The sequence below is a fragment of the Tenrec ecaudatus genome, chromosome 12 (assembly GCF_050624435.1).
Source record: "Tenrec ecaudatus isolate mTenEca1 chromosome 12, mTenEca1.hap1, whole genome shotgun sequence".
NCBI classification, from domain to species: domain Eukaryota; kingdom Metazoa; phylum Chordata; class Mammalia; order Afrosoricida; family Tenrecidae; genus Tenrec; species Tenrec ecaudatus.
The window spans coordinates 140,750,510-140,774,581 of record NC_134541.1 but is presented as its reverse complement, the minus strand read 5'-3'; the positions used below and the strand labels follow the sequence as shown (position 1 = coordinate 140,774,581).

General features: G+C 63.3%; 1 protein-coding gene across 1 annotated transcript; it reads right to left on the bottom strand.

The window, feature by feature from the left end:
• Positions 1 to 392: 392 nt before the first annotated feature.
• Positions 393 to 17,055, bottom strand: INTS1 (integrator complex subunit 1). The gene is made up of 48 exons (XM_075527619.1): positions 16,990 to 17,055; positions 16,719 to 16,807; positions 16,226 to 16,516; positions 15,632 to 15,828; positions 15,365 to 15,502; positions 15,029 to 15,188; positions 14,841 to 14,949; positions 14,579 to 14,765; positions 14,349 to 14,494; positions 14,105 to 14,246; positions 13,817 to 13,993; positions 13,414 to 13,522; positions 12,985 to 13,105; positions 12,789 to 12,866; positions 12,425 to 12,582; positions 12,225 to 12,321; positions 11,860 to 11,951; positions 11,717 to 11,777; positions 11,097 to 11,294; positions 10,877 to 11,006; positions 10,617 to 10,793; positions 10,388 to 10,537; positions 9,907 to 10,089; positions 9,643 to 9,747; positions 9,237 to 9,404; positions 8,517 to 8,628; positions 8,128 to 8,289; positions 7,373 to 7,519; positions 6,973 to 7,071; positions 6,765 to 6,889; positions 6,184 to 6,438; positions 5,701 to 5,860; positions 5,415 to 5,555; positions 5,027 to 5,210; positions 4,822 to 4,945; positions 4,384 to 4,514; positions 3,997 to 4,084; positions 3,622 to 3,848; positions 3,294 to 3,417; positions 2,768 to 2,901; positions 2,444 to 2,636; positions 2,218 to 2,345; positions 2,009 to 2,121; positions 1,560 to 1,673; positions 1,160 to 1,230; positions 990 to 1,081; positions 760 to 869; positions 393 to 585 (listed from the first exon to the last, which is right to left on the bottom strand). Exons 2-48 carry the CDS (start codon positions 16,774 to 16,776, stop codon positions 470 to 472), a joined length of 6,582 nt encoding a protein of 2,193 aa, XP_075383734.1. The 5' UTR covers positions 16,777 to 16,807; positions 16,990 to 17,055; the 3' UTR covers positions 393 to 469.
• Between the last annotated feature and the right edge of the window lie 7,017 nt (positions 17,056 to 24,072).

Below are 24,072 nucleotides of genomic sequence, written 5' to 3'. Positions count from 1 at the left end.
ACATGGTGTGTGGAAGGCCCCAAGGAGGAGCCCTCCCACCTGCAGGAAGAGGAAGTGCTGCTGGGACCCGCCCACCTCACTTACACCCACTGGCCAGGCTACCTAGGGTCCAGCTGTCAGCAGACTGAGATGGCAGCCTCCTTTCGCAGGTCACTCGACCCTCAAACTGTGTAACTCAAGGCCGTGAGCATGCTGCCCCAGGCAGACCACACCCAGGCATGGTGGGGCCCCCCCCAAGAAGCATAGACCTGGGTCCCTGCTGCTCCACAATCCCTGACTGGGAGGTGGGGGTCCTTCAGATGTGTGTCTGGGACACCCCCCCCCCCCACCAAGCCTCCGGGGACTCAGGAATCCAGAGCGGCTCGGGGCAAGGCCACAAAGATGCAGGCAGGTGACAGGCAGGGGCAGAGGTTTAATGTGGGCAGGGGCAAGGCGGCCAGGCCCGGTTCTCAGAGGATGCCTTGGCAGATCACATGATGGCCTCCATGTGCAGGACTCGCAGGGCCTCGGAGATCTGGGGGCTGGTGTCCAGCTGGCCGTACATGCCTACCAGGAAGGCGCGATGCAGCAGCCCAGCCGCGTGCTCTGTGGGCATGCAACAAGGCTGATGGTGGCTCCGCAGCCAGGTGGGGGGGGGTGCTGGGGACTGCAGGTTGGGGTGCTGGGAATACAAGTGAGGGAAGCTGGAGAGGGGGAACAGATGGAGCAGTGGAGGGATGCTGGGGTGCAGGAGGGCCAGGGTCACAGGTGGGGGCGTACCTTGGCAGAGGAGGGTGTACTCGGGCAGGTTCTTGAGGGCCGTCTGAACTACCTCGAAGTCTCGGCTGCCCAGGCAGCACATGACGGTGGGCAGGAAGTCAGCTGCAATGCTAAGAGGGGGGCGGACACCCCGTTGGTGTGGCATTTCTGTCCACCTTACACTGGACACAGTCTGGGAGTGGAGCACCACTCTACCTGTGGGGTAGACAGGGTGGCGGGGCTGGGCTCACCTGGGATCATACTGGATGGAGCGCAGGGCCAGGCTGAAGGCCAGGCTGCGGCAGGACTCCTCAGGGGAGCTCATCAGCCTCTGCAGGTGGGTCTGGAGGGGGTGGGGCATGTCAAGGGAATCCCTGCAGCCAGGTTCCCACCCTCACCCCAGACCCCCAGCTCTGCTCACCGAGAAGAAGCCCAGGATTTCTGGCCTCCGCCAGGACATCTCATCAATGTCACCCAGCACCTCCAGAAGGTCTGAGTGGCACAGGGACAGAACTGAGGCAACTGGGGGCCACTGGAAGTGGGGCATCCTATCTATGGGGACCAGGTTTATCCCATCCCAGGCTTGCTGCAACCAGGAGTCCCAGGAAGCTGCAACTGGGGTGCCCACCCCACCAGGCCAGTGAAATCCAAACCCAACCCCAGGAGGGACCCAGCCCCATGTCCCCTGGGACCAGCCACCTCATAGGGACCTCTGCCACTGGCCTGAAGCCCTCCTCTCCCCCTCTCAGTGCCTCCTCCATTTCAGGACAGTCACCAGCCCCCCGTCCTGCACCCTACCCCCGACAGAAGCCCTGACTCACCCTCAACAGTCTGGCCCCGGGAGAGCCGCTTCATGTAGGGGACCATCTCTGCCGAGGTCAGTGGGGTGAAGAGGGACACGCTGACCAGGGGCAGCGAGCCAGTGGGACTCTCGTCTGCAAGAGGGACAGGCTGCTGAGTGAGCCTGGGGGCCACTAGATGCCCGGCGGCCAACCCTGAGAGCAGTCGTGCAGCAGGGGCTAGGACTGAGCACAGGTCATGGATGGCTGGGGGCAGGAGTCCTATCTCTGCCTGCTTTTCTGTCCCCAGCACCGTGTCTGCCTGCGCCCTCGTCCCTGCACCCATGCCACACCTAGAGGCCTCCCTGCAAGCCAGAAGGCGAGGGCAGTACTGGGCCCCTGAACCTGGCCACTGAGACGGAGCCGAGGGCTCACCTGAGTCCCCTAGGGCAGGAGTGTGGGTCCGGCAAGCTGCTGCCCAGGGCACTCACCCTCGCTTTCCTGGTCCAGGCCGCGGTCAGCTAGGCCACTCCTGCTGGGCAGGCTTAGGCCCGCCAGCAAGGACTTGAGCATCACCAGGTCGCTGTTGTCGAAGGACAGATCGCTGTGGGAGAAGAAGATGAGCAGGTGGGCACCAGGACCCCGGGGGGGGGGCGGGGCTGCGCAGATGGAGGAGGGGCGTAGGGTCGGGGATACCCACTGTAGGGCATCAGCATGTGTCTGCAGGAAGGTCACAGCGGCGGGGGCGTTGCATGTGATGTACTTGTGGATGAACTGCACGAATTTGCTGATAAAAGGGGCCAGCTGGCGGGAGGACTTGCGGTAGTTCTGGAAAAGTTGGGGTGTAATGTCATGTCACAGCCAGTCCACAGCCCCAAGGGAGCCCCGCCCTGACCGCGGGACCCTGCACCGGGCCTTGCCCCCACCAGCAGCAGCTGCACAAAGGAGAGCAGGCAGTCCCAGAGCGCCCCCTGGTGCTCGCTGTGGAAGACGCGCGGCTGCAGCAGCTCCAGAACGCCAAGAACATGCAGGAAGAAGGTCAGGTGGTTCTGCTGCCGGAACTCCTGGAAGTTGAGGTGCGTGCGGCCGTGCAGCAGGGCGGCCAGCATGGGCAGGTGCCTGCGAGGAGGCGGTCAGAGCTGGGTCAGAGCCTCCGCTGACCCATCCCGGCCTCCCCCAGGCCCACTCCCTGAATGGTGGGTCCGGAAGCCAGTGTCCAGCTGAGAACCAAACTCCCTGGGAGGCCGCACCTGAGCAGCAGGATGGGGTGGGCCACGGCCAGCTTCCGGCAGACCATGTTGGCATCAGCCACGCGGCTCTCAGCTGAGCGAGAGTCACTGGTGTCTGCCAGCAGGGCGATGAAGCGGTGGGTCAGGCCATCCAACTGTCAGGGAGAGCCTGAGCTGGGGAGCCGTGCAGGGCCCTGCCCGCCAGTCCCATGCTGGATACTGCTGCCCAGCAGACTGCCTCCCCCCTCCCCCCGGGCTCTCACAGCCTGGGTAGTCAAGCCTGAAGCAGCCCCAGTGCCCATCGGACTAGACCAGGTCCCCACCCTGCAGGGGCCGACTCTGGAGGCCGGCCCTGCGACAGCGTCAGCTACCAAGTCAGACACAGCTGTAGACTGTGCCAACTCCAGGCCGGGCTGACGGCCCCCAGGATGGCAGGAGTGGTGGGTGAGCCCCCATACACTATGCCCCTCCCCGGTGTCCTGACCTGGTAGCCACAATCACCCCCACCCATGGCCTGCAGTCTGCCCCTGCACTGGGCCCCACTCACCTTGCAGACGCTGCTGCCAGGTGTGCCCTGGCCGTGCAACAGGACCTCGGGCACGGGCCCCCGAAGCTCCGGCCGCTGCAGGTAGATCTGCAGCAGCAGCTCTCGGCAGTGCTTGCCCGCCACGCTGACAGGGACGGGGGCAGGGACAGGTCAGCCACTGTGCTGCCCTCACGGCGTTCCAGCCCACAAGGAGGGAGCGGCGCTACCCACACAGATGCGCCTAGAGCTATCTAGTCACACCCAGGAGAGCCCTCGGCCCACAGCCTCACCTGTCCCCCAGGGGTCATTCCCAGCCCTGCCCTATGCACGGCCCCCGGGCGCCCCTTACCTGTCCCCCCACTGCTGCACTCGGCCCATCAGATGCTCCGCCACCTTCTGGACACCGCCGTCATCCCCCCGGCAGCAGCTGAGCAGTAGGGGCAGCCGGGCCTGGATGAGGCTGCAGGAGGCCTCGTCGGCCCCGGAGCCCCTCGCCTCGGGCTCGGCCAGGATCAGCTCCACCAGGCTAACGAGCTCGGGGGTGCGCACCCGCAGCACCCGCTCCTCTCGCCGCTTCTGCAGCCACAGTGGCCAGTCAGCTCCACATGCTGGATGCCCCCTAGCACGTGTTCCCCCACCCCGCCAAACACACCCACCGCACACTGCACCCCCACGTGCCCTGTGCACGCAAAGCTCACACCCCACCACGAAGACCACGACGTGCCTGCGGGGTGCGCTGGTCCCGGCCCTGCCAGATCCGGGGCACGTGGATGCAGGCCCAGAGGAAGTCCAAGGAGGCGGAGGGGTCAAGCCTGCGGAGACAAGGTCTAGGGTCTCAGGGACCTGGCCCAGAAGAGGCAGAGGCATGGGGCATTATCGAAGGCCCGGGGAAGGGTAGAGGCATCCTGGATGGAGGCTGAGGGCTGCCGGCGCCTCGGAGGGCCATGTGGACGGAAGAGCTCGCTGGCTCGGGTGCTCGGGCACCTGCTGGGGAGGCTGGGAGTTGGGGCAGAGGCCCTGGACCAGGTATGTGGAGGCTGAAGCTGGGTATCAGACGTCCACAACTCACAGCAAGCGTGGCCTGGTCAGGCCCGGGGTGGGGTGGACCCACCTGCGCTCTCGGCCCTTGCTCAGCAGGGCGTGGATGCAGCGGTGCAGAGTGGTCCAGTTGGACTGGTGCGTAAGCAGCGCCAGGAGGTAGGGCCGGAAGGTCAGCCCCTGGGGACCCGTATGGCCCTTGCCCTGTGGGGGAGAGTGCTTGGTGCACCAGCTCCCTGTCACCCCATCTCCCCAGTCCCTCCAGTGCCACCCGGCTCTCCTGTCAGGTTCAGTTGGTGCGGGGAGGATCCTGTTCTGTCCAGCACACCATGGGCCATGTTCCCAGTCCCCCGTCTGCCATGTACTGCACAGGGGGCGTGGGCAGCCGACAGAAGCAAAGTCCCCAAGGGACATGTCTGAGCAGGTACGGCTATCCTCGGTGCAGTCCAGACCAGCAGATGGGCATCAGCCCTCTCCCCTGTCCATCCCCCATACCCCGCCCGCTGCCCACCTTGTTCCTTGAGAAGAGCAGCCTCTGCTGCAGGTCCGGGCAGCTGCTGACCACCTCGGGGTCAAGCCTCTCCAGCCAATCCACCAGCAGCCCCGAGGAGGGCTCCAGACACACGGCCTCCACACTGTGGAGACTCAGGGTCAGAGGGTGCGGATAGCAGCCAGTCCCTATGCCTGCCGCCCCAAGACAGGCCGCCGTCCCTCACCTGCAACTGTCTGCACCAGGCGTCCCCAGGGCCACGGGCTCCTCCTCCTCCCGCAGCAGGGCACTCACCACGGCCACCGGCCTGGAGGCAGCGTGCTGAGGCGCTAGGTCTGCGGGCGCGGCGAAGAGCACGGCCAGCAGCTCCTCCAGGTAAGGGGACTGCACGTCCATCAGCCCCCGGAGCACTGGGGGAGAAAGGCTGTCTGCACTGCCCGCCGGCACAGGCCCTATGCCAGCCTCCCGGCCACCCATGGCTGAACCCTCCAGACTGGCCAGTGCTACGGGCCAGACGACCCCTCAGCACATGCTGGCCGTGCCTGGGCAGGCAGAAGCCAGTGAGGGACACCTGTCTAGGCAGGGACATGGGGCGGGGCTTGCGCAGAACACACCTCTGAGCAGCAGATCTGGCTCCAGGCTGCACTGCTCCCCCACCCGCAGGCTGGCCATGACGGCCTGCACTGCCTCAGTGACTGCTTCTGAGTCATGCCGGCCGCCCAGGACCTCCGCCAGGTGCAAGAAGGTGCTGTGGACTACAAGGGGGTTTCCTTGAAGGCCAGGAGGTGGGAGGAGCCTGCCCTGCCCCAGCCCAGCCCAACCCTAATGGCCACTCTGCCTCCTGGGCCATCTATCCCCCACCCCCTCCATTTCTGGAACCTGCCAGCCACGCCCACTGACCGTCACCACATCGGTGCCGGGCTGAGGCCTGGGCAGTCAGCAGCCGGAGCTGGGCCACCAGGGGCCCGGGCTCGCCAGCCAGACCCTGTAGCCAGTGCAGCAGCTCTGAGAGGACCTGGAGCAGCATGGACGAGAAGTTGGCATCCTGGGGCACGCAGCGCTGGGGGGATGGGATGCAGCACCATTAGCCGGCCACCCACCTGGTTCTGCCCCGATTTCCCCACATTTATCACTTGGCACAGCCCACAGATGTACCTGCGGCTTCCCATCACTTGGCACAGCCCACAGATGTACCTGCGGCTTCCCACAAGGAACTGCTCCCAGAGATTCCCTGTACCCCCTGCCTGGCACTGCCCCTCATGTCCCCTGTACCCCCCACCTGGCACAGCCTCGATGTCCCTGTGCCCCCCCCCCCCGCCTGGCACTGTCCCTGATGTTCCATGCCCCCCGCTTGGCACTGCCCCTGGTGTCCCCTGCCCTCACCTGGCACTGGTGCAGCAGCCGCAGCAGCGGGCAGGCAAGGACATGACTGCGGTGCATGGCCATGGCCAGGGTGCCCCCATGGGGGGAGGTCAGCAGGGTGGCCAGGGCCTGCAGGACTCGAACTGCGGTGCCGGCCACCGGGGGGTTTCCCTGGCGCATGTGGGCCAGCTCTTGGCCCAGGGCCTGCTGCAGGGCCAGGGCGATGGGGCGGGGCTTGGTGCTCTGCCACCGAGAGTCAGGGTTCAGCGGGAAGATCTGTGAGGAGAGGGTTTACCAGGTGAGGCCTGCGCTGAGGGCAGGCATGGGACCGAGAGCAGCTCCCAGCCGAGCCCAACCAAGTTGCTTCCCCGCTCAGAGGCCACTGGGCTGCCAGCCACCTGTGCAGAGGAACGAGCGCTGGCAATGGCTTCCCAAGGCCAGCCACCCAGCCTACCGCAGCCCCTGAGTGGACCTGGACACACCCACCCAGCTCAGACCACCCTCACAACACCCCTGAAGGGAGGGGTGTTCTCACCCCTTCCACAGAAGTGGAAACGGAGGCCAAAGCACCCAGGGCCCAGAGGGGAGGAGAGGGAGGGTACCTGCAGGAGCAGGCCAGCCAGGTCTTCCTCAGGCCCGATAGCCCTGACCTGGGTGCCCGCCCGGATCCTCCCCTGACCGGATGGCGGCTCAGGGCTGCTCTTTGGTTTTGGGGGATCTGTGCTGTCTGCAGAGAAGGGCAGTCTGGTTAGGAAACCCCATCCCGCTCGGGCCAATCATCTGGGCGAAGCGTAAACAGAGCGGTGCTACCTCGCCGGGGGGGCAGGGAGGCTGTGAGCAGGGAGTGGAAGGTTTGACCTCCCGTGGCTCCTCTCTCGTGCTGGACCTCCACCAAGTGGGCCATGTAGTCTGCAAGACACACAGGGTCAGAGAGGGGCCCCGCTTCTGTGCCCAAGTCTGAGGACTCCGCTCTCCCACGTCCTGCCTGGGGACACGCCTCTCCTGTGTCCAAGCCAGGGAAGTCCCCTCTCCGTCTACATATCATCTGCGGGCACTCCCCTCCTGCATCCACGTGGAGACCCTCCCCTCCCATGTCTGAGTGGGGATGTGTCCTCAGGCTGCCCACAGTCACCCCGCAGAGTGCCCGGGCTGCAGGGCGAGTGACGAGACAGCCCGGGCCTGACCCTCCTGCCAGAGACCCTGAGCTCACTCTTGTCCATGATGTTCTGCTCCAGGGTCTGCGGGTCGTGGGCCACAGCCTGGTCCAGGTAGTGCAGCAGCTTGTTCATGCTGGGCACTGGGATGCCAAAGGACTGCACAAAGAGCAGCAACTGCTGGGGCTCCAGGTCCTGCAGGGCTGCATGCACCACACAGGGCCTCAGCACTGCGGGGACACGCACGCAAGCAAGCACACACACACACACACACACACACACAGGGCCTCAGCACTGCGGGGACACGCACGCATGCACCACACCCCCCCCCCCACACACACACACAGGGCCTCAGCACTGCGGGGACACGCACGCAAGCACACACACACACACACACACACACACACAGGGCCTCAGCACTGCGGGGACATGCACGCATGCACCACACACACACAGGGCCTCAGCACTGCGGGGACACGCACGCATGCACCACACACACGCACACACGGGCCTCAGCACTGCGGGGACACGCACGCAAGCACACACACACACACACAGAGGGCCTCAGCACTGCGGGGACACGCACGCATGCACACACACACGCACACACGGGCCTCAGTACTGCGGGGGGCACACACCCCACACGGCCCTCAGCAGCGCGGGAACACGGAGCTGCACATGTGGACCTCAGAGTTATGTAGGGACACAGGGCAGAATGGACACTGTCCTCAAAGCCACCTGGGACACGGGACTGCACACCAGGCAGAAACCCGGGGGCCACGTGGTGACCTGGCCAGTCCACCCTGCATACCAGCGTCCACCAGCCGTGGCACCTCCGAGCGGATCATGCGCAGTTTCAGCCAGTCGGGCAGCAGCAGGGCCTCTTCAGACGTGTCCACCAGGAAGGCGGTGGGCAGGGGCTGCTGCTCCGGGAACCAGATGTCCAGCAGAGCCTGGAACTCCCTGTCTCCAGCTTCAGAGAGACCCGCCCGTCAGCAGTCAGCACCCAAGTCATGTTCAGAGGTCCCACCAGGGAAAGGGCAACAGGAGCAGCAGCAGCCCACTGGGGCCCTGGCACCTGATACCCCCCATCACTGTGGCCCCACCACCTGTATCCCCCAGCTCACCCCAGTGCAAGCTTCACCCCATCCACATCCCTGCGTTTACACAAGAGCAGACCACTCCCCACCCCGTGCTCACCATGGGGTGGGCCCAGTGTCAGCAGGATGACCATGGCGTGCACCACCAGGATGTGCATGGTGGCCGTCTCCCCACCCGTCCAGCGCAGGAACACCTGGTCCTGAGACTCTGACTGGAATGGGGGCCTCCACATTCAGGAACCTCCTCCCTCGCTGCCCCCCACTGCCCGTGGCCTCCCCCAGCTGTAGCCCTCCTCCCCACTACCCGTGGCCTCCCCCAGCTGTAGCCCTCCTCCCCCAGTGCCCGTGGCCTCCCCCAGCTGTAGCCCTCCTCCCCCAGTGCCCGTGGCCTCCCCCAGCTGTAGCCCTCATCCCCACTGCCCGTGGCCTCCCCCAGCTGTAGCCCTCCTCCCCCAGTGCCCGTGGCCTCCCCCAGCTGTAGCCCTCCTCCCCCAGTGCCCGTGGCCTCCCCCAGCTGTAGCCCTCCTCCCCACTGCCCGTGGCCTCCCCCAGCTGTAGCCCTCCTCCCCCAGTGCCCGTGGCCTCCCCCAGCTGTAGTCCTCCTCCCCCAGTGCCCGTGGCCTCCCCCAGCTGTAGCCCTCCTCCCCCAGTGCCCGTGGCCTCCCCCAGCTGTAGCCCTCCTCCCCCAGTGCCCGTGGCCTCCCCCAGCTGTAGCCCTCCTCCCCACTGCCTGTGGCCTCCCCCAGCTGTAGCCCTCCTCCCCCAGTGCCCGTGGCCTCCCCCAGCTGTAGTCCTCCTCCCCCAGTGCCCGTGGCCTCACCCAGCTGTAGCCCTCCTCGCCCTCCTTGCTCTTGCGCATGCGCTGCACATAGCGCGAGAAGATGGACAGCAGCGCCCCCAGCACGGCGTCGGACTCGGGCCGGCGGGCCGGCTTGGAGAAGAGGTGGGCCATGATGGTGGAGCGTTCCACGACCAGCCGGGCCACGTCCTGCGGGGCAGCCGGCTCAGCTGCAGGCTGAGCTGCTCTGTCCCCTCCTCACCCACCCCACAGCTGGCTCTCAGGACACTGCTCCCAGCTCCCCAGGGAGTGGCCGTCCACCTGGTAGCTTACGTCCCTCTGGGACCACTGTCCCCACTGGGACTCCCAGGGCTTCTCCCTGTCCAGCCCTCAGCTCAGGAACCCACTGGGAGGGGCTGGGGAGGCTGAGGGACAGCGGCCCGCTCACCAGGGCCTGGTCACTGTGCTGGCTCTGCTCCTCCACAGGCGTGTGCTGGGACAGGTACATTAGGTAGGCACTGATGGTCTGTGGGTCCGTCTCCACATGGATGGCCTACAGAAGCAGTGAGGAGGGGCTGAACCCAGCTTCTGAGACCACCCTGCTGCCTCCCCCAGCAGCTGGGCTCTCCTCAGCCCTGTGAGCCTCCCCACACCCCTTCCCCTGCCCTCCCAGCACCTGCCCCCCCCCACAGCACCCCTGCAGTGGCCCCACCTGCTGCAACGCCAGCGTGGTGGTGCTCCGAACGCTGTGGAAGAGAGGCAGGCGGGGCAGGTCACGGAGCAGCCACTGGTAGCCCGGCAGCATCTCGGGCTCGGCAGCATCCTCGTCTCCCGGCGGCTCCTTCTCCTCCCCATCCGAGCGCAGACTGCCCTCCGACAATACCAGTGACAAGCCCTGCAGGAATGGGAATGGGAATGGGGACGGGGACACGGACCTGGCCGCAAGGGGCACGCAGCACCTGACTCAGATGCCCCTTCCAGATCTGTGTGTGGGTGCACAGAGATGGCTCTGACAGCATCCTCCTTCCGGTGCAGCACTCTGCAGCCCCCCTGTCCCCGCCCCTAACCAGCCCTGCCTTGGCCACCCTGCTGGACAGCACAGGCCAGTGGTCCAGTGCACTTCCCAACTGCTGCAGGGCTCCTGAGCCGACCCCAGGCGGTCCACCAAGGTCACCTGAACTGGGCTCACTCACCTTGGTGGCCAGCCCACGTGAGGCCGCCTGGGAGGAGCTGAGGCGCCGGAGGAAGTAGTCCAGCACCTCGCAAGCCGTCTGCTCGTCCGCCTCGGGGCCCAGCAGCAGGTCCTGCAGGCGGCCCAGCAGCTGCCGCTGCTTCTGCCGCCTCTGGGGGTGGGGTGGGAGGCTGTCAGAGGGGGCAGGGCTGGGGGCTGACTCAGCCCTGCTCCTGGGGGTCCATCCTGACCTGTCGCCGGCGGGCCCGCTGCTCCTTGCTCTCGCCGTCCTCCTCGTCCTCCCCGGAGGCGGCGGCAGCTGAGTCGTGCAGCAGGAACTCGCACAGGCACTGCACGGGCAGCACGTCCAGGGAGCCCTCGCTCGACTGCACCAGGTCAGCCAGCCAGGGCATCGACTGCGATGAGGCCTGGACAGCAGGGCAGCGCTCAGCAAGTGTCGGGGCTGCCGCGCCACGCCCCCTGCGCCTGTGCAACCCGCTCGCTCACTCACCTGCCTCTGGATGATGTTGAGCAGGAAATCAGGGCTGCGGCTGCAGCACAGCAGGTGGCCGAGGCGCAGGGACTGGTTGAGGGCTTTTACCTGCTCCAGGATGTGGGGGGGTGGTCTCCGGGGGGGTCCTCTGGAAGCCAGGGCCATGTGCGTCAGGAGCAGCCCAGGGGAGCTGGGGCCCTAGGCCTGTCCCACCCATGCCCACCCCTCCGGGACATACTGGGGGTCAAGGCTGGTGAGCTGGGACAGGAGCAGACTGCTGCTCTCCGTGATGGTCTGTTTGGTGGAGGCGGCCGCCAGGTGCCCCTCGAAGGCCAGGATCTCCTGCTTCTCCCGCTGCGAGATCTGCAGCTCCCGGCTAACCACCTCGGAGCGCGTCTCCTCGTCTGTCAGCGTGCATGGCGGGTACGAGTAGTTGCTGGGGGCAGTGTGGGTTCGTCACAGGGGGTCCGAGTGTCCCCGAGGCTCACCAGCACGCCAGCGGGAGGAACCCAGTGTCTTTAAAAACCCGCCGCACTTGGTGCACCTGCCACCTTCCACTCCAGCCCTGCTTGGCACACTCCTGATCCCAGGCTGCCCTGGGCCGCTCCACACCCAGCTCACCCGCCCCACGGGTTCCCTTTCACACCTCACCCGTAAGGCCCCACACGCGGCCTCTGGGGTGACACATGCTGCACTCCCCACCTACCAGAAAGCCGTCCAGTCCTATCGTGTCATGGCCCCTAAATGAGGACACCCACCTCCCACCTCAGGCCCCAGTCAGCTCCACCAGGCACCTCTTGCAGGCCCTGCTGCCCCATTCCCCTCAGGGCGGCGGGCGTGGGCAGGCGGCCGACTCACTTGGTCATGACCATCTCCATGAGCATCTTCAGGGTGGGGTATTCCTCCCAGGCAGCCAGGCCTGGCGGGGAGATCGGGTGCTCAGAGGGCGTGTAACAAGCGATGGCCAGATGGGAGGACCCAGGGCCACCGAGGACACTCACCGATGTTCTCCGGGTTGAAGGCGGCCACGACCAGCAGCAGTGGCCAGGCCTTCCAGTAGAGGGTGGAGATGGCCAGGTTCGGAGGCTGATACCTGCACGGCAGCCGGGTCCCCAAACACCGCATTAGCCACCAACCAACCCAGTCCTGCTCGAGGGGCACATGAAGAGGCACCACACGATGCCCACGCCACACCCACCACCGTTCACCCACCCACTGACCCATGGCCAGCAGGGGTGGCGGAGGGAACCCAGCGCAGTGGGGGTGTGGGGAGGCTAACAAGGCCAGCAGGGGTGGCGGAGGGAACCCAGCACAGTGGGGGTGGGGGGAGGCTAACAAGGGCACAGGGGGGTGGGGGGTGGCTGACCCCGGAGGGAGCTGGATGTTCTCCGGGTGATGGTAGGTGCAGAGGTTGAGCACGGCATCGATGAGCTGGACCCGCTCCACCTTCAGCACGTCCACATCTGCAAGCCAGACCGCAGCTGCCTGTGGGGCCCACCCCACATGCACATCCTACACGCGCACCCCTACTGGCAGCCAGGCACGGGGACACCGGCGGGGGCTTACCTTCAGCCTGCGCGGCGGCAGCGCGCTTCACCAGGTGGTCAGCCAGCTCCATGGCATCAGCGGGGCCGAGGGGCAGCTCTCGGGACAGCCCGATGACCAGGACGCGCATGAGCGTGTCCTCCAGCACGGGCACCTCTGAGCAGAGGCGCAGGAAGAAGCTGCAGGGGGAGGGGTGGCTGCACTGGGGCTGCAGGGACTGGGCACCTGGACACGGGCAGTGTCCATGGACACCTGGGTGTCTGGGAGGTCAGAATTGGGGAAGGTCCAGGCTGGAGTCTGGAGATCGTGGAAAAGCGGGAGAAGCCCCTGGGCAGGGAGGCTGCAGCACAGATCCCATCCTCCCTCTCCCAACTCGGACACTCACTTGCGGTCACTCTCGGGCGGCCAGTTGTCCCACTTGTAGTAGGTCTCGGGCTGCTCCGTGAAGAGCACCTTGTGCAGGCTGGGGAGAGGCAGAGGGGACTGTTGGAGGCCAGGGGAGAAGAGGGCGCTGCCCTGCCCTCCCCAGAGGACCCCAGCCTCCCTTCCCAAGAGGCACTGCCGTGTCACGCTGGACGCACCAGTGCACATAGTCCTTGGGTGCCAGCTTGCTGATGGAGGGCACCACGGTGTGCAGCCACCACACGGCGTCCCGCTGGATGGCCGCGATCTGGTTCTGGAAGGCACGCAGCACCTCGAGGTCTGGGAGGGGCGGGAGAACGAGGGTGTGCTGGGAGCGGGGGCCGCCTCAGCTGACACAGCCCTACCAGGCACCTTGTAGCTGTCACGGGGTCAGGGAGTCAGGGAAGCCCAGAGGTTACGTCGAATCCCCAGCCCTCAGCGGTCACACCTCTAGAGGCCATGCTGAAGTGACAGGGCCAACGCCGTGCCCTCCCACTCCCCGTCTCTGTTCGCAGTGCCGGCAGAGGGCACAGCAGGCTGTGGGCCAGGAGCCCAAGGAAGCAGCAAGCAGGGGCCGCAACCCCAAGTGAACCCCCAACAGCACTCACTCCTCTTCTCGCCTTTGTCCCAGGCGATGCCAGCCTCCTTCACCTGGGCAGTGATGCCCAGCATCATCGACACAGCCAGCAGGTCCGTCACATGGGTCACGAAGCGCTCCTGTGCACAGAGCGGGTGTTGCAGGCTTGGGGAGGGGAGGGGAGGGGTAGAAGCCTGCGGAGCAGGTCAGCAGCAGGGCTGTCCCAGAAGGGGACAGTCAGGCCCCCTGGGGAGGACTGGTGAGGCACACCCTGGCCTCTGGCCCCGCCCTGCCATTTCCAAGCAGCCCAAGCAGCGCAGATCCCCTGCCACCCTGAACGAGTCCCGTCCCCCCTCAGCTCAGTCTCCTGCCTGGCCCCCACAAACTATGCTGCACGTTGGGGCCCAGGTCCAGAGGGGCTTGCAGGGCAGCACCTTGAGCTCCATGTCCAGGTGTGGCGGCTCCCTGCGCTCCTGCATGAGGCCCAGGCACAGTGCCTGGAAGTTGATCTCATGCTTAGTCTGCCGCACGATCTCACGCAGCAGGGCCCGCGAGGCCCGCAAGTAGTCGTCCTTGTTGGTCAGCAGGTCCTGGAACACCATGGCCAGGAACTGGCAGGAGAGAGGATGCTCAGGACTGCGGAGGCCCACCAGCCCCCTGCCTGCGTGCCCTAAGCCCCCACCCACCAGCCCATCCCTGCCTGGCCCCTCCAGAGGTGGCACCTTGGGTGCCAGCTCGGCGCTGTGCTGCAGCACAGTGTACAGGATCTGCATGTTGTTGGGGTTCCGGGCGTTGGACAGCTCATTGAAGACCACGAACTTGATGGTGGTACCCAGGTTGTCCTTGTGCGCATTCAGCAGTTCCCTAAGACAAGAGCCATGCTCACCTGGCTGCCCTCCACCCCACACAGCACTGTGGGTGAGCAGGCCCGCTGGCCATCCCCCTGACGGACAGCCCCATCCGCACCTGACACAGAGCATGTAGTGGGTGAGCAGCACTTTGGGCTTCAGGCGGATCTTGATCAGGTGGGAGATGACTTCGACGTCATCGGGGCCATGTGTGCTGCAGTTCATGCACACGGACATCAGCAGGTCCTGGGCCGGCCGAGTCAGCTGCAGAGGGCAGGGGCGAGGGGCAGAATGACACCCAGTTCAGCCTGCCCAACCCCACCCAGCCCCGCCCTGCCCTGTACCCACCTTGGGGTTCTGCAGCCACATCTCCAGCTTCTGTACCGCCATCAGCCGCACCTCCTTGTAGCCGCAGGTGGAGGTGAGCAGACGCAGCAGGTTCCGAGAAACGTTGTCAATGGGTTGGCGCCGGGTGAGCTGGTCCCTCAGAGCGTCTAGCACATACTCTTCCACGCTCTCGGCCAGCTCGTCGTACCTGGTGGAGGGAGGGCACGTCGGGTCCAAGCACCTGGGCCGGCCGCCCCCACGCTGGAGTGGCGCGCACACTGACCTGGCCATGAGCTGGCCCTCCTGCTCCACGGGGCTCAGCTTCTCCTCTGCAATGAGCAGCTCCGTCTGGCTGTCCTCCTCCTCTGTCAAGGAGGGGTGCGGGCTGCCTCCTGCACACAAGGCCACACACAGCACGCTCACTGACAGTCCTGGCGCCTGCAGCCCCCACCCACCAACTCTGGAGCTCACCTGCACTGAGGTCCCCGCCCCCGCGCCCCGCTTCCCCCTGCAGCAGCACACTCTTGGGGGGCATCTTTGTGTTGAAGGCTGTCTGGATGTTGTCCACGAAGGTTTTGCAGTGCGGGCTGTCCACCCAGATCCGCTCGCCCAGCGAGTCCTCGATGTACACCTGTGGGCAGAACAGCCACTAAGCTGAGCCCATCACACACACACACACACACACACTGCTGGGGTCAAGGCCCGCATTTCCCGTGTGCCCTGCCACAGAAAACCACAGCTCTCTGGAGGGCAGGTGGGGGGTGACAGGCCCTGGAGGCTCTGCTGCTCGGAGCTACAACGGCCCACCTTGACGAAGATCTCGGGCCAGTTCTCGTCTTCCTCGTAGGCAGCCATGAGGAGGTTGCAGGCCAGCACAGAGACCAGGCTATTGCCCTTGGTTTTGAAGTTGATGGTGGCATCTCGGCGCAGGAGGCTGCACAGCGCCTGGCGAGGGGGGTTGAGGTAGGGCTTGGGTTACCCAGTCAGCCTGGATGCTGGGTCCCCTCTTGCCTCCTCCGCAAGAGTATGGGGGTGGGACCGAGACCCCTGCCCAAGGCCGGGGGCCTCTCTCACCTCAATGACACCCTCGGTGGCGAAGATGTTGGGCTTGATCTTGGCCAGGTACATGAGGCTGAGGTAGAGCGTGCTGTCAGGCTTGGGCCGCGTGAGCCGCAGCTGCCGGGCCGCCCCGCACAGCACGCCCTCGATGCGGTCATCGTTGCCCTCCAGCTCTGCCGCCTCGATCTCGTCCAGCAGCGCCGTAGGCAGCACTGCAAGGGGCGCCCCGCAACTGAAGCTGACAGCTGCTAGCGCCCAGGCCTGGACAAGCAGCCCAGCCACGCCCACCGCCCCCCACCCGTACCAAGAGGGCTCCCCGGCAGAGGGGGGGGAGCAAGTGGCCTTAAGTGTTTGGCTGCTAACTGCCTCAGAAACCAAGCCTGGAGCCTACTTCTGAAAGGTCACAGCCCTGGACACACACACCCCTAGGGCACAGCCCCATTCGGACACAGGTGGGGAGGGGGTGTGACCATGAGTCAGAACTACCCTGTGGCAACTGGTTTCCTCCAAGGAAAAAGGGCTGAGCAGCCTGGCCTTGACCACTGCTCAAGCCCTGCGGCTGACCACGTGGCTCCTTCCCTCCCTGTCACCCCCAGATGGCCAGAGTACCTTCGATGGGCACCACGGACGGCTCCTTGATGGAGGGGGAAATGGCTCGCTTTTCCGCCACCGCAGCCTCGGCCAGGCGGCCCAGGGCACTCAGGGGGGGCGTGGACGAGAGCTTGGGGCGCTTGGTGAGGCCGGTCAGCCCAGAGGGCCCCGATAACGCGGTGGCAGCATCCCGCTTGCGCTCCGACGGAAGGCCGGGAGGGGGCGGCTTCAGCAGCGTGGACGCTGCCTTCGACTCGCTGGCTTGCCCCTTGGAGCCCAAGGCGATGAAATCGCCTGGCGGCGGGTGTCCTGCGGGAGGGAACCGAGACAGTAGCACGAGCTGGCGGCGGGAGGGGGGCGCGGCCTGTCCCTCCGGAGGGGGCACGGAAGGGGCCGGCGCTGCCCGGCTGCGCAGTGTTCCTCCTGCTCTGCGGGGTCCGGACGAGTCGCCCGAACAACGGCGCGAACGCAAAGCCTCGGCCGTGCGGGCGCCCCAGACCGGCCCACTCGCCTGAGGGCTTGGCCGCGGAGCTGGGCCTGCGGATCGCGGCGGTCTTGGCTCGGTTCATGGTGGCCCGTCCCTCGCCGCTCGCGTGTCACCTGCGGAGAGAGCCCGCGCGCTCATTCATTCGTCCCGCAGCCGCGCACTGCTGGAGACCGGGGCCGCCAGGGAAGGGGCTCAAGCAGGCCCGGGGCCCGGATCGGAGGGGCGACGGGGGGCCGCCCGGAAGGGGCGCGCTGTCCCCGGGAGGAAAGAATGCGGGCAGCGGCCCCCCACTCACCTCGCGCCCATCGCCGTCGGAGCCCCGGAGCTGGAAACAAGCCTCTCCGCGCTCGGAGTTTCACTTCCGGAGCAGCCGGAAGCAAAACAGCGGCGCGAGGCGGTGGGAGGGAGCGGCGAGAGGGGCCCGCGGCGCCGGCAGCGTCTGCATCGCCCTCTGCCGCCCTGGAGGGTAATTGGGCCAGTGCCGCCTCTGCGCGCTTGGGCAGAGGCACTAGGATGGATGTAAGTGAGCAAATCCAAAAAGCTCACTGCCATTGAGTCGATGCCCACTCACCGAGAACTAGGGGACAGGATAGGGCTGCCCAGTGAGTTCCCGAGACTGTAGGGCTTTACAGGACTGGGGAGCCCCGACTTGCTCCTGCGGAGCAGCTGGTGGTTTTGAACTGCGGACCTTTCTGATCGCTGTGCCACCAGGGCTCCTGCGCATGACGTCAGCCCAGCCGCATCGCTGCTGCCATTCAGTGGATTGGGACCCAGGGCGCAGGAGCACAGCGCAGAACTGCCCCCATGGGGTTTACAGGCTCTGCATGATGGGAAAGAGGACTGCTCTCTTTCTCAGTCCCAGGAGGGGCTGGTGTGTTCGACCCACCGACCTTTGGCCAGCAGCCAGTGCTTAACCACTGAGACACAGGTATATCATTACATTTAAACATGTCTGCCAAGTTACACCCAACAATACAGTCTCAGAAACCCACAAGGGACAACCCCCTCCCCCCCTCCCCCGACCCCCCCAAAGACTCACTATGAGTCAGCCTGGCTCAGTGGCCCTGAGGTTTTTTTTGATTATTCTTATATCTAGTAGTCGAAGGCACCCTGGTGGCACTGTGGGTTTGGCTTTGGGTTTCGTACGGCTAACACTGGTGGTTCAGACCCACCAGCCGCTCCCGGAGAGAACATGAGGCTACCCGCTCTCATAAAGATTTGCAGTCTCCGAAACCTTATTTCGGACTGCTGTGCATTGGGATCAGTTTGCTTTGGGGTTTGTAGTGGTGTGAGGAACCCTGGCCTTGCTTTGGGGCTCGCTCAAAGGCCCGAGATTCAAACCCATCAGCCGCTCAGAGGAGGAAGCTGAAAGTCAGCGCTCAGTCAGGCACACTGTCTGTCGAACCCTACGAGGAGGTGCCGCCCTTTGCCATCATCTGTTTGAGTCCAAATCGACTCAGGCCCAAACAAAAACAACTCATCGCCATGGAGTTCATGGTGACTCATGGTGACCCTACGGGACAGGGCAGGACTGACTGCCCCTGTGGGTTTCTGAGACTGTCACTCTTGACGGGAGCAGAAAGCCTCAACTTTCTCCTGAGGTGGTGGTTTCGAACCGCTGACCTTGTGGTTAGCAGCTGACCACAGCTGAAAGTGATCACATTGCAACCCGACTCGTAGTGTCACGAGGTGGAACTGCCCCGTGAGGTGTCTGGCCCCTTGGGTTGCCAGGCCTTGCCTCTGGGTGTGTTTGAACCACCGATGACCCTGACTGGAAACTGCTGTGTGCCACCCAGCTTCTTTAGGATGACACGTGGTCGTTGCGACATTGAGATCCGCTGGCCTGACTCTGACTCACACAACACTCCTCCCCCCAGGGGAGCGAAATGTCGCCCTGTCCAGCCCTGTCCATCATGCTCGGTGGACTCCAGTTCATGTCTGCAGCTGCTGTGCGTCCTGGGTGCTGTCTTACCCACGGGGCTTCACTGGACAAGGTCATGCTGTGATTTACAGGGTTCCCATGGGCTGATTGTCATCCTCAGATCACCAGGCCTTTCTTCCTAGTCTGTCTGAGCCTGGAAGTGCTGCTGAAACCCAGACACAGGAGTGACCCTTGCCGAGAGTGGGACTGTGGCTTCACAGGGTATCACAGCCAATCACCGCAGTGTGACACCCTGATGGTGCCTGTGGTAGGGACAGAGGCAGGCGGGATTCCAAACAACACAGGCCACCACTGCCCACTGCTCTCAAAATCCTGGACCCAGTGGGAGGAGAAGGCGGGCAACAACTCCATGTGCTGAGAGTGCTGGCCGACTGGTCACACCGAGACTGTGGCCTGAGTCAGCCGGCAGTCTGGGAAGGCGTGCGCGCACACATGCACACGCACACCTGGGCTCCATTGTCAGGTCTGTACGGGGACGATGAGCTGAAACAAGCTCTGTGGGAGTTACTGTGCAAACCCTCACCTGATTCACCACTAAGTGTCCTTAAAATGAAGATGAATGAACATACCTTTAACATTTTACGCAGCAGAGAGTCCTTGGAAACCAAGGTGCCCCTGGCCCACATGCTTTTGTCGAAGCCTTCCTGAGTGGGGGCAGCTGTGCCCTGACCACGCTGAAAGGGCAAGTGGACGGGTGCTCTGAGGGACGGTGCCTGCGATGTGCTGGTGCCCGTGCGGTGACTAGTCCGCAGACTGCCAGAAGGGGCGGGTCCTAGTAGAAAGACCTTGGAAGCTCCCACAGGGCACTCGGGATTCATCCGGAGGAAAAGGGATGGCTCAAAAGGAGGTCACCTGGTCCAGTGGGAGGTCCACTCACAGAACCCACACACATGGATGGGCCCGGTGGCCCCAGCCAACTGAGGCCCACAGAGATGGTGACCACGGAGCCGGGCAGCACTGGATTCTGCTCTGTGCGAGGGCACTCTGAGCCAGAGTGAATGATAGCCACCGCTGTAGCCACTGCCCCTGCCAGACAGTGACCTGGTCCTCCAGGGGCGGGGCTAAGTGGGTGTCCAGTGTGTCCCTGGCCAGGGGGAGACCCAGTGTGCAGATGCTACAGAGCTGTGAGCTGCCCTCGGCCCTGGAGGGAGGCAGCCAGGCAGTCCTGGCCCTGGGGCCCACACAGTGGGTTCTTCTGTAGCCCGCAGACCTGGTGCTGATGAAGGCCAGGATAGAGGTGAAGTGGCCAGCTGAGGGCAAGGCTCTGACTGGTTCTGCATGCGCGCGTGCGTGTGTGTGTGTGTGTGTGTGTGTGTGTGTGAGTGAGAGAGATAGCTTAACATTCAGCAGATGCTGCTCATGTCCACCAGGCTAGGGTCTGAGAGTGGACCTGGACCTGGGCGGTGTGCCCCTGTCCCCATCCCCTACGCCCAGCCAGCCCTCTGTAGGCTGCCTCCCTCCCTTCTCTCGCCCCACTGCCCAGGTCCAGCTTCCACCTGTCTCATCTCCCTTTGACTGCAGACTGAAACCTCCCGTCAGGCTCACACGTGGTGGATCCTAAGGCTGACCACTCCCCAGGCCAGAGAAACCCCTGGGAGCCCCTAACTTTCAGGTATTGGCCGCTCTTTCCCTCCTCACCCCGTCACCTGCTAGTGTCAGGCGAAAGACTAAGAAATCTAGGACTCCCCTGCCCCTAAACTGTCCCTGCCCCCTGCCACCTACCCCAGGTCCCAAGCCTCCCCTCTGCACACAATGACTCTCCCCTGCTAGAGGCTGAGTGGTGTCCCCAGAAAAGATATGCGGTGATGGTCCTAATCCCGATTCTGGCGCTCCTGGGCTTGTTTGTGGGGTGAGGGGTGAGGGAACAGGAGCTTTCTTTGCAGAAGGGAGAAGGCAGCACAGCGGGGGGAAGGGGGGGAAGCGGGGCAGGGAGGTCACACCGTGGGGCACTGCACTCGCTTCAGGAAACAGACCCAAGCAGGAAAGGGCTGCTACCCACAGTGACCAAGCAAGACTCTCTCTGCAGCTGTTGCAGCCCCTGCGGAAGGGCGAAGGGCGGGCTGGTCCTAATCGCTCCTTGTGGGACTCAAAAGTACCTGTTGCATCCAGGGGCTGAAGAGCCCAGGAAGCACCTCCCCGGCCCCGCAGGATGCCCTCCGAGCACAGCCTGCATCCTGACTTTCCAGCCAACTCGCTGTCTGCCATGGCTCTGTTGCCGTTGTCGCCAGGATGGACGCCTCCTGCAGGAAGCTGCCCAGTGGCTGTCACAACGTGTGGATGACCTGGGGCCTGGCAGTCATTGCCAGGACTCACAGTGACCCTGCCACCAACAGGATGAAGCCCTGCCCTGCCACCTGGTCGGTCCTGCACCGTCCTTAGGCTTGTCGCTATGTTAAGTGACCCTTTTTGCAGCCACTGTATGCATCCACCTCATCAAGGGTCTTTCTCCGTCTCTCTGCCCCCCGCCTTTAGCAAGGACAAAGCCCTTCTCCAGGGACAGTCCCTCCTGACCACAGGTCCAAAGTACATGTGATGAAGGGCGCTTTGCCTCTAAGGCGGTGGTTCTCCACCTTCCTCATGCTGTGTCCCTGTCTCACAGTTCCTCATGTGGTGGCCCCAAACATAACATTATTTTTGTTGCTCCTTCATCACTGTCATTTTACTACTGTTAAGAATCAGGCGACCCCTGTGAAAGGGTCATTTGACACCCAGAGGGGTCATGACCCACAGGTTGAGACCTGCTGATCTCAGGGGCGCTCTGGCTGTCCTTCCAGACAGACCTGTGTGTCCTGCTGGTGGTCCTGTGCTCTCCCTCTTCCTCCCCAGGCCCATCCTTCTCTGGTCCTCCTCATTGCACGCCCCACTGTCACCTGCACAGGAGGTGACAGAAAACACCATTGCTCAGGTCAGGTGCACCTCAGTCCTCAAAGTAACCGCCTTGCTCTTCAACACACTGAAGAGGTCTTAATCTCCTGGCTACTGTTTCCATGATCATTCATTGAGGATTCAAGCCAGACAAAATCCTGGACACCGTCACCCTTCTCTCCATTGAGCATGGTGCTCCCTGTCGGTCTTCCCACTGAAGGCTGTCAACCTTGATCTCACAGTTATTCCATATATGAGGTACCCCTCTGTGTTGGTCTGAGTACTTTAGAGAAAAAAATCCACAGAAACTCATGTATAAGAGAGAGTTTTATATAAAGGGTAAATGCACATCAAGCAAACATCCCAACCCAGTGCTGCCCAAGCCCACAAGTCCAACATTAACCCATATGTCCAACACCAATCCACAAAGTCCTCCTCCATCTCACAAAGCACATTCAATGATGCCGACTGCAGGAGGAATACTGAGTCCGTGAATGTGTAAGCATCTCAGAGCTGGCAGGGGTTTACCCAGGGCTGCTCCAGCACCCAGGGCTGCATTGGGCTAGGTCCATGTGGCTTCTTCTCAGGGATGTCTTGCAGGAAGTGAGCCTTGCCAGCTGAAGCAGGGAACTGGCTAAGGCAGCTGCACCCTGGTCCAACCATCAGAAAGCAAGAGACTGGAGAACTAAAAAGGCGAGGCTCACTGAGCCATTTATCCCTCCGACTTTCAATTAACCCCACCTGTGTTTATTGGCCAGGTTGGCGCAATAAACCTGAACTATCTCACCCCCCCCCCAAAAAAAAGATAACCTATATGAAGTGAGGGGGATAGTGCATTTGCAGTTCGTTCCCCAGGTCAGACTGTTAATTGAGCTTTCTACTGAGAGGTTCTAAAAAGATGTGTAATAGCATGCCACAAAAAAGGCCTGATTTGTGGCAGGCAGGGCCTGGTTTTGCGATCATGACAATTTTCTCAGTGCTCCAGGTTTTGGCTAAAAACAGCATGTCTCTCTTGCCCTATGCACCTTACTCACCTGACCTCCCTCCGTGTGACTTCTTTTTGTTTCCACGAGCCAAGAGGGATATGAAAGAACAGAGATTTGATGATGTAGAAGAAGAGGTGAAGACGAAAATAAACGAAGGAGGTGCAGTCAGGCATCCAAACAGATGCGTTTGAAAAATGTTTCCAGAAACGGAATCCCAGATTTGACAAAGATATTAAGTGAAGTGGAGAGTACTTTGAAGGTAATAAGGTTGTTTTGTTAAACATATATATATAGCTTTGAAAGACAATTCCATTTTGGGGTATCCCTTGTGCGGGGTGTGAGGGGGGGATATACACATACTTATATTCCATATACAAACCTACTTCAAAGGTTTGTGGGAAAATACATTTGAAAGAGACTGGAACTTTCTTGAAGCAGTGGAGACACGTTGGACGGCTAACTGAAAGGGCAGAGGTTCAAACCCACCAGCCTCGCCAATGGGAGCAGGAAGAGGCTGTCTGCTCCGGTCGGGTTGCAGCTGCAGAACCCTTATACGGGGTTGCTATGGGCCAGAGTGGACTCGGTATCGGTGAGTTTGTTTGATTTATGCACGCACACACCTACGGAAGCCTCAAAGGGTCACTATGTGTGGACATCACCTCCTCTTTCTCCTGAGGAGCAGCTGGTGGGTTGAACTGCCGACCTTGCTGCGAGCAGCCCAGCGCTGAACCCACAGCGCCAAGCAGAGCAGATTCAACTCATTTGAAAGTGGAGGAAATGCATGCTCAAAGAGGTGAGAGAAAAAGACACCCTCCCCACACTCCCCGCAAGATGAGATGAGAACTGTCTTTCCTCAAACTCCAACCAGACTCGCTCGTCTTGACCCTCTGGGACTAGGCAGGCCTGTCCCCGTGGGATTCCAAGGCTGCACATCCTACGGTGGCAGAAGACCTCCTCTTTCCCCTGAGAAGTGTCTGTTGGATTCGAACTGCTGACCTGGTGAGCAGCCTAGGCTTAACCCACTGGGCCACCAGGGCTCCCACTTCTGAAGCAGATAGGGATGACGACAATGGCAGTGCTAACTGGGGTCCCTGGTGGCACAGACAGGTAAGCAAGCGCCCAGGTGCTAACGGGGAGCTCGGAGGGTGGAACCCCCAATAGCCCACAGGAGAAAGCCTTGGGTATTTGCTCCCACAGACAGCCGTCGAGGACGCCCCTCCTCTGGGGCAGCTCTCCTCTGTCACGTGGGTTGGCAAAGGGTGGGCAGTGAGGGCACCAGCAGCAGCTGGCACAAGTAAAAGATGGAGGTTCTGGTCTGCCTGGCACGCCCGGAGGTCAGCCGAGGCCCAGCTGCCCTGTGACACACATGGTGTCCACGAGGGTCCTGGTGGGCATTAGGAAGCACAAGACCCTGCAGGACAGAGCAGTCGTGACAGGAGCTGACTGCCTCGTCAGTCTGGATCAGCTCCAGAGACGTGCAGAAACAGTAGTTTAGGAAAGTGATACCCGCCCCTGAGGAGGCCTCGGCCCCCTGGGAGGCTGGGGGACGGGTCACAGTGCTCAGGGCAGAGGGAACATGGCTGCT